Source organism: Sciurus carolinensis, chromosome 3 (assembly GCF_902686445.1).
Source record: "Sciurus carolinensis chromosome 3, mSciCar1.2, whole genome shotgun sequence".
NCBI classification, from domain to species: Eukaryota; Metazoa; Chordata; class Mammalia; order Rodentia; family Sciuridae; genus Sciurus; species Sciurus carolinensis.
In genome coordinates this window covers 179,044,945-179,052,643 of record NC_062215.1, presented here as the reverse complement: position 1 = coordinate 179,052,643, position 7,699 = coordinate 179,044,945, and the positions used below count along the sequence as shown (strand labels likewise).

The 7,699-nt window shown below is 57.9% G+C and overlaps 1 protein-coding gene across 1 annotated transcript; it reads left to right on the top strand.

The window, feature by feature from the left end:
- The first annotated feature begins 2,932 nt into the window (after positions 1-2,932).
- Gbx2 (gastrulation brain homeobox 2) lies at positions 2,933-6,006 on the top strand. Its single transcript, XM_047546609.1, has 2 exons — positions 2,933-3,841; positions 4,848-6,006. Exons 1-2 carry the CDS (start codon positions 3,319-3,321, stop codon positions 5,369-5,371), a joined length of 1,047 nt encoding a protein of 348 aa, XP_047402565.1. The 5' UTR covers positions 2,933-3,318; the 3' UTR covers positions 5,372-6,006.
- The last annotated feature ends 1,693 nt before the right edge of the window (positions 6,007-7,699 follow it).

The window sequence follows — 7,699 nt, the reverse complement described above, 5'->3', positions numbered from 1 at the left end:
CATCTGCGAGGGAGGTTTCAGTGAAAAAAGTTCCCAGAAGTTAACTGGAGTGGAGGACCCAGCTCTCTCTCTCCCGGCGCGTCCAGCCTTTCTCCTAATTGAAGGGGGGCGGGGCTCTCCTAGTAAAGTTGCAAAGATCTGTGCTGTGTGGTTTTCCCGCGCAGCCTGAGCAGAACCCAGTAGCGCAGGACTGTTCAGTTTGAGGTAGTTACAAGCTAAGTAGGTAGGAATCCCAAGGAGGGATAAGCCATGTATGTACCTGTCGCTCCCAGCCCATAAATCTCTCCCAGGCAGAGGGCTCTAAAGGCTTTTGTTATCCACAGTCCCCACACTCTGAGGGCTTTGCAGGTAGCTGAGGTGCCCTGAATGAATCTTGTTAATCACGCGGAGACACAAGGATTCTTTTATGACGCGAACAATCGTTTTCTAAGCAGTTAAGCGTTAGATGAGAAAATATTACTGCCTTGCACTCGAAAAAGCACACTAGTAAATAAAATTCATATTGATGAGAATTATCTGAACTCACTAATAAAAGATTAGTATTATAACCACTGCAGTCAATACTCTTCACGGCAATTTATGGATGCAAATAATATGCCATCAAATTACTTCAAGTGTAGCTATAATTCAACGGACCTAAATCTTCTTGCTGAACGTTAAATGTGGAATCATCACCAAAATAATCAGAGGAATCCCTGTCTCTCTGGGACTAATCAGGCGATGGAAGCCCCTAGAACAATATTTTTACCCGAAATAGCAAAGTGGCTGGCAAACCTGCCTAGGTCAGATGACCAACAGCTTACACGGGAACAGCAGTAGCAGGCGGAAAAGGAGGATGGGACCCAGCTGCAGCAAGTAAATCAAGGAAACGTTTATTCTTAGAATTCGAAAAACAAGGTAATGGAACCAGAGACTGTTGCTGTAACTATCTCATAATGAGAGGGAATATTTATTATTCTCATGAAGAAATCAGCCTTTTGCCCTGGCTGCGATCTTTTTTTCTTTTTCTTCTTTTGTGGGAATAGAGAATGAGGGATGGGGCTGAGAGACCCCACAGACACCTCTTCCCCGTGATCCCAGTGGGAATTAATTCCCCCCACACTGCCTGAGCCTCCACGGGTCTGGGCGAGGAGTGAGCAGAGCAGCACAGGAAGCGTCCTAATGAATTCCTCTCGAGCCGCCTGCTGCCGGAGCCATCTATTACTGCGGCCTGGAGTGGGGAAACGCGCTCCAGACGTCTTTGTCCGGGTGACGATGGGGAGGGGGAGGAGGCTAGGAAGAGGGCGGCTGGCAGCCCGGCCAGCGAGTCCTCTCAGCACCCCGGGGCGCCGAGGACGCACCCTCGGGTCTTATACCTCCTGGGCCTGACGGGTGGGCAGTGGCTCTCTGGCTAGACTCCTGGCTGAGGAAATGGTCTGGGATTAAGACGTCCCAGGGGGTGGGGGGACTTGGGGTTAGAACAAGAGAAAGAGCAAGAACGAGAAAGAAGAGCTTCAAAGAATCGGGTCGATAAATTCATAAAGATCGATTTATCTTTATCTCCCAATTAAATGTGCTTGTAAGTGATACATAACACACGTCCAACACGGGCCAACTCCCCACCACTAGCTCCTCGGCGTGAGCAGGTTTTTAATGACCGATGTAACAATGCCCTCCTCTCCGCCCTGGCTGGGTGCTGTCGGCAGTTCGGGTAGGACGTCTAGACCCAGGAAGTTGAAATTGAGGCCCTGGAGATGCGTGGAAGCCCCGCGCGCGCTACTGCGCTTTGCACGGTCTGCCCTTGCCACGAAATGATTCCTTTTTAAAACGGAACAGGAGAGCTGAAAAGTTTGTTTTAACATAATGGAGGAGATAAGAACATCCCCAGTCCTCCCTGCCCCCTCAATCCCCAAATTCCGGGGTTTTTACCATTGTCGAAAACAGGGGAAATATCTTGAGGGAATCGGCTTCATCCTGCAGTCGGAAGGGAAATCGCGTGCCCTCGAGTCCTCTCACTGGAAACCGGGCGGCGGCGCCAGGGTGAACGCTCCCTCCGTTCCCAACGTGCTTAATTAGCGCCTATTTACAAAACGCAGCTTTTATTTGAGCAAACATCATAAAGCTTTCATCAGGATAATCTCACGTTATACAATCCGGGGGCATAGCAACTCCCCTTCCTCCCTCCCCGAGGATGGATCAGATAAAGAACTCGCTTTATTATCATAATTATCGTGGTTGTTATTTTGGTACGCGCTGGCAAAGTGGGTAAATAGGTACGATGATTAAGAATGTCATGAAAATGAGAAGGGATCTTTCACGGTAGGACCCAGCTCCGAATAGGGTACCAGCAGCCTCCCCGCCCCGCCGGAGCGTGGGGACGCAGCGAGCAGCCCGGCAGGTTCCCAGCTGCAGGCAGGGCTGACAGCTCCCGGCCCGCGCCTGGGGGTGGATCTGCAGGGGCAAGACCCTCCCCCTAACTCCAAGAACCTCGTCCGGACCCCTGGTTCAGCCAGAGCACCAGCGCTAAGGTGAGCTTCAGGCTGACTTGTTCCATTGCAAATATAAAAGGAAATAGAACGCTCCCAGCCCATCCGTGGCGGGTGCAAGCACGGAAGCTGCCTTTTGAAGCGGCCTCAGCGAGGCTGCAGGGCCCTAGGGTGTGAGCCTGGGTACCAACGGCCCCACTCAAGTTTGCTCTGCGCGGTCCCGGCGCTAGGGATCCGGCTTTCTGGCTCGCGCGCTCCGACGGTGGCGCCCGCTGCAAGCTCTCCGCCAGCCTGGGTGGAGGGGCGGAGTCAGATTCGCCCCGCCCCATCCCTGCGCAGCCAATGAGGGACGGCGCCTGGCCCCACGTGAGGCGGGATCTGCTGGGCAGCAGGCAAAATGTGAATGAGAAAGAGGAGCGCGATTTAAAGGTGCTGGCGGCGCCCGCCAGAGACAAGTGCGCCGGCTTCCCGCGTTCCCCAGCGGCCCGCGGGAGGCGACGGACTGCGGGACCGACAAACGGACGCACCGACGGCTGCTAGCTGGGCAAAGAGCCGCAGACCCAACGCGCTCGGGCTCCGACCGACAAGCAGCGGGCATCGGCTCCAAAGAGCTCGTGGGGCCGGAGCGCCCTCTCCAATTCCGGGCGCACAGCCTCACCCCACGCACCGCCCGCGCCCTCGCCCGCCGGTCATGCAGCGGACCCAGGACTGAGTGGCTGCGGCATCTACTCTCCGGGTCCCGCTCGGCGCCTTCCCGGCGCTCCGGGTGGTGCTCCCGTCGTCCGGTGGGCTTCCCGGCGGCGGCGCGGCACGGGGACTTTTCGCCTCTCCCTGGCCTCTCCCCAGCGCGTCTATGAGCGCAGCGTTCCCGCCGTCGCTGATGATGATGCAGCGCCCGCTGGGGAGTAGCACCGCCTTCAGCATAGACTCACTGATCGGCAGCCCGCCGCAGCCCAGCCCCGGCCATTTCGTCTACACCGGCTACCCCATGTTCATGCCCTACCGGCCGGTGGTGTTGCCTCCGCCACCGCCGCCGCCGCCCGCGCTGCCCCAGGCCGCTCTGCAGCCCGCGTTGCCGCCCGCGCACCCTCACCACCAGATCCCCAGCCTGCCCACCGGCTTCTGCTCCAGCCTGGCTCAGGGCATGGCGCTCACCTCTACGCTCATGGCCACGCTGCCCGGTGGCTTCTCCGCGTCGCCCCAGCATCAGGAGGCGGCGGCCGCCCGCAAGTTCGCGCCTCAGCCTCTGCCCGGCGGCGGCAATTTCGACAAGGCGGAGGCGCTGCAAGCCGACACCGAGGACGGCAAAGGTTTCCTGTCCAAGGAGGGCTCGCTGCTCGCCTTCTCCGCGGCCGAGGCAGTGCAGGCGTCGCTTGGTGAGTATGAGGCGCGCGCAGCCAGGACGTGGGGGCGCTAGGAGAGGGGGCGGGCCAGCTCCAGCCCCCGGGGGAACCTGGGGGCTACGCCGCGCCCCCGCCCGACCCCTGAGGGAGGAACGGGCGGACTCGGCCCGGCTGCCGCGTAAGGCCACGCAAAAACCATTCAACAAGCAGGATCTCAGGGGAAGGGGCATTTAGCGGGCTCCCCCCAAGGCAGCTGCTGCTCAGGGCTGCATTATCCGTCTGCGCATTTAGCCCAATCCACCCCGACTCCACGGTGACTTGGGGTCCCGGGTAGGTGAAGCCTTAAGGAGAGGGCAGTGGGCAGTGCGTCTCATCTGAGCATTTGCCCAGGGGCACCGAGACTTATGAAACCCCTTCACTGGGCTGCTGCAGGCCCCGAGACCGGAATTCCTGGGAGACCGTGTGTGCGTGTGTGCGTGTGTGTGTGTGTGTGTGTTGAGCTGTCTGGTGAGAACTTCTCCTAAGGGTACCAAACGTCCCTGTGACCAACATTATTATCTGTTTCAAAAAAGACAAGGTCTGGCATTTGCACATCCCTCCACCCCAGCTCCAGCTGCCATGAAATTGAGATTCACTAAATTTTCACTGTGCTGGGGGTGGAGGCAGGATGCCTGTGAATCCTCCCCCCAGTCCTCACCTATCCCCGACCCCCCAGGGACAAAGGGGCCGCTCTCTTGGGCCTCATGTGCCCTGCTACTTCTCCTTAAGCTGACAGAGGCTGGGAGTGTGCAGGAGGCTGGCGGCCCCTTGAGTGATGGTTCTGGGCAAAGGGCCGTCGCCTGTGCTGTCTCCTCCTCTCCTTTGAGCTTTCTCACGCTCCCCCCTCCTTCCCTACTCCTCAAAGGCCAGGAAATCACAATGTGTTAATGTCATAGAAAGACAATCCGCAAAGGGGGGGAGATGCCCCAGTGACGGTGGGAAGGGGAAAGGAAGGCCAGTGTGCGAGATGTAATAAAACGCCGTTTGGTTTTGCTTTCAGTCGGGGCTGTCCGAGGGCAAGGGAAAGACGAGTCGAAGGTGGAAGACGACCCGAAGGGCAAGGAAGAGAGCTTCTCGCTGGAGAGCGATGTGGACTACAGCTCGGATGACAATCTGACTGGCCAGGCGGCTCACAAGGAGGAAGACCCAGGCCACGCGCTGGAGGAGGCCCCGCCGAGCGGCAGTGCGGCGGGCAGTACCACGTCTACCGGCAAGAACCGGCGGCGGCGGACTGCCTTCACCAGCGAGCAGCTGCTGGAGCTGGAGAAGGAGTTTCACTGCAAAAAGTACCTCTCCCTGACCGAGCGCTCGCAGATCGCCCACGCCCTCAAACTCAGCGAGGTGCAGGTGAAAATCTGGTTCCAGAACCGCCGAGCAAAGTGGAAACGGGTGAAGGCGGGCAATGCTAACTCCAAGACAGGGGAACCCTCCAGGAACCCCAAGATTGTCGTCCCCATCCCTGTCCATGTCAGCAGGTTCGCCATCAGAAGTCAGCATCAGCAGCTGGAGCAGGCCCGACCCTGAGGGCCCAGCCAGGGCTGGCAGCCGTGGAGAAGACCCAGCACCGGAGGGAACCCATGGTGGACTCTACTGTGTGTGAAGCAAAACTCAAAATCGTCCCAGACGTGGACATACCAAGCAAATCGAGATTATATTCATTAAACAGGCTTGAAAGACTGCTTTTGAAGGGGCTACAGCCACACCCGAAGATACACTAAATATTTATTATACTATCCTACTTTGTACATAGATATCTATATAGACTGGATCTCAGCTGCAGTATTTTGAAAGTTATAGGACCAAATCACCTAGTAATATTCTCCATTCACATTCCAGAAGAAACCAAAACCCTCTGCTGTAACCTGCCGTGCTTAGCAGCCACCTTTCCATACTTTTCCAAAGGTAAACATGAAACACAAGAACAAACACTGGGGCTTAAACTTATTTTTGTTTCTATCCTGGCTTTTTGAGTTGACCGCAAAGCACAGATTGTCGGGCAGCCTGGAGTTTGCTTTGCTTTGCTTTGCTTTGCTTTGCTTTGCCTGGCTTTCTTTCCTGGGGTTGCATATCCTATCTGAGCCATGTCTGAAGCGCGTCTCCATTGTGTTTAATTTATTTCAATGTAGTTTATTTTCTTATAAGTTATGACATTTAAACAATCTCAGTCTTGTGAATAATAAAAAGGAACAAGGAAAAAAGATCAATCCCTGGGCCTCATAACTGTGTCCAGAATTTGTTCCAAGGGCTCTCTGCAAGGGTGTGGCCGGGCAACTGGTTTGGGACAGTACAGGATAAACCCCCAGGTCCAGCTGTCCTTAGGCCGGCTGGGCATGATTCATGCAGAACCGTACCAGGTCTTGAATTGGTGGGCAAGAGTTCCAATGGGAGTATGAATTTCAGAAAACCTAATTCCACCTTAGATATTTAGCATGTCCGCTTCTGCACAGCCTAATCAATACCTAGGGGGCTGGCAAACTTCAGCCAGAGGAGAACGTGCCTAGAAGAGGGAAAGCTAGTGTGGGTGATGGTGGCTTTGCACAAACTCCGGGCGCTCTAAATCGACTGCAGCCAGGGAAGGAACGTGTTTGCTTAAACATCCCGGTCCCGAAAAGCAGCGGTGCTTGCTCGCCAGCAGCGCCGAGGGTCCATAAATCAGGCTTCAGGCGTTATCTTCCGACAGGAGCAGGAACCCAGCAAGCCAAGCCCGGCTTCCCGGCAGCACTCGGCGCGGAGGCGAGGCGGGCTGTGAGCCCCAGCAGGCGGGGACCCTCCCCCTCCGGGCGGGGTCGGAGGGGGCGGGCCCCGACCACCGCCCCACCCTAAGGGCGAGCCGGCCGTCAGCACTACAAAAGGGGAAGAGGAGAGGACCACGGAGAGTTGGAGATGCGTCCGCCAGGGCCCGAGAGCCGGGCGCCTCCCCGCCTGGGTGGGGCGGCCGGCCCCGAACCCGCTCCTCCCCACCGGGTGCGGCGCCCCGAGCCCCTCCCGCTCCCGGCCCCTTCCGCACCCGAGGCTCTCCGCGGAACCAGCGCCGCCAGACCCGCCCGAGGCTGGGACGAACAGGCCCCGGGTGTCCCGGAAACGTGGAGAGCGCGTGGGGGTGGCCGTGATGCCAGAGCTCTTCCAGCCACCAAACCAGCAGCCCCAGAGCGAGAGAAGCCGGTGGCTTCGGCGACCCAGCCTCCCCAGTGAAGGCAAGGGAGCCGGGGAGCTGGCTGCACAGCAGAGGCGCGGCACGGCACTTGCGGCTTCTCAGCCTGACGCGGCGACATGGGTCAATACTAATATTGACTTAATTAATACGGCTCACAACCCGTCACCGGTCGGGGGACCGAGACCTCCGCCCGAACTTCAGGCTCAGGGTGAAAGCCTGGAGCGACCGGGTCATGGTTTCCCGTCGCCTTCCGAACATTTCCGGTGGCGGAAAATGGCCCGGGCATGAGTTTTGACCACAGTAAATCCGAGCGGCCGGTCCTCCGAGGGCCCTGGGCGGCTCTTCGAAGTGTGAACTGCGGCAGCTCCTCGCCTACGGGAAGAGGGGCTGCGTCCGGGCGCGCCTGCCCGGCGCCTGGTCCACAAGACCCCGCGGCTCGTGCGCCCACTGCCCTGGTGACCTGTGGACGCTGTCTGCTTAGGGCAGGTCTCCACTGGCCGCCCGCTGCTACCGCGACACTTGAGACGCTTAGAGACACCGTCCTCTCCTCCCCCCCATGTACATACACCTGGACTTCTTGGGCAGTTTATCCTTGGGCCACATATGCACCCTGAAGGGACTATGGCTAGTGACGGCAGAGTGCAGCCCGAGGACAAGAGGAACACGTGGACTCCCATCCCAGTGACACTCGGGTGCTG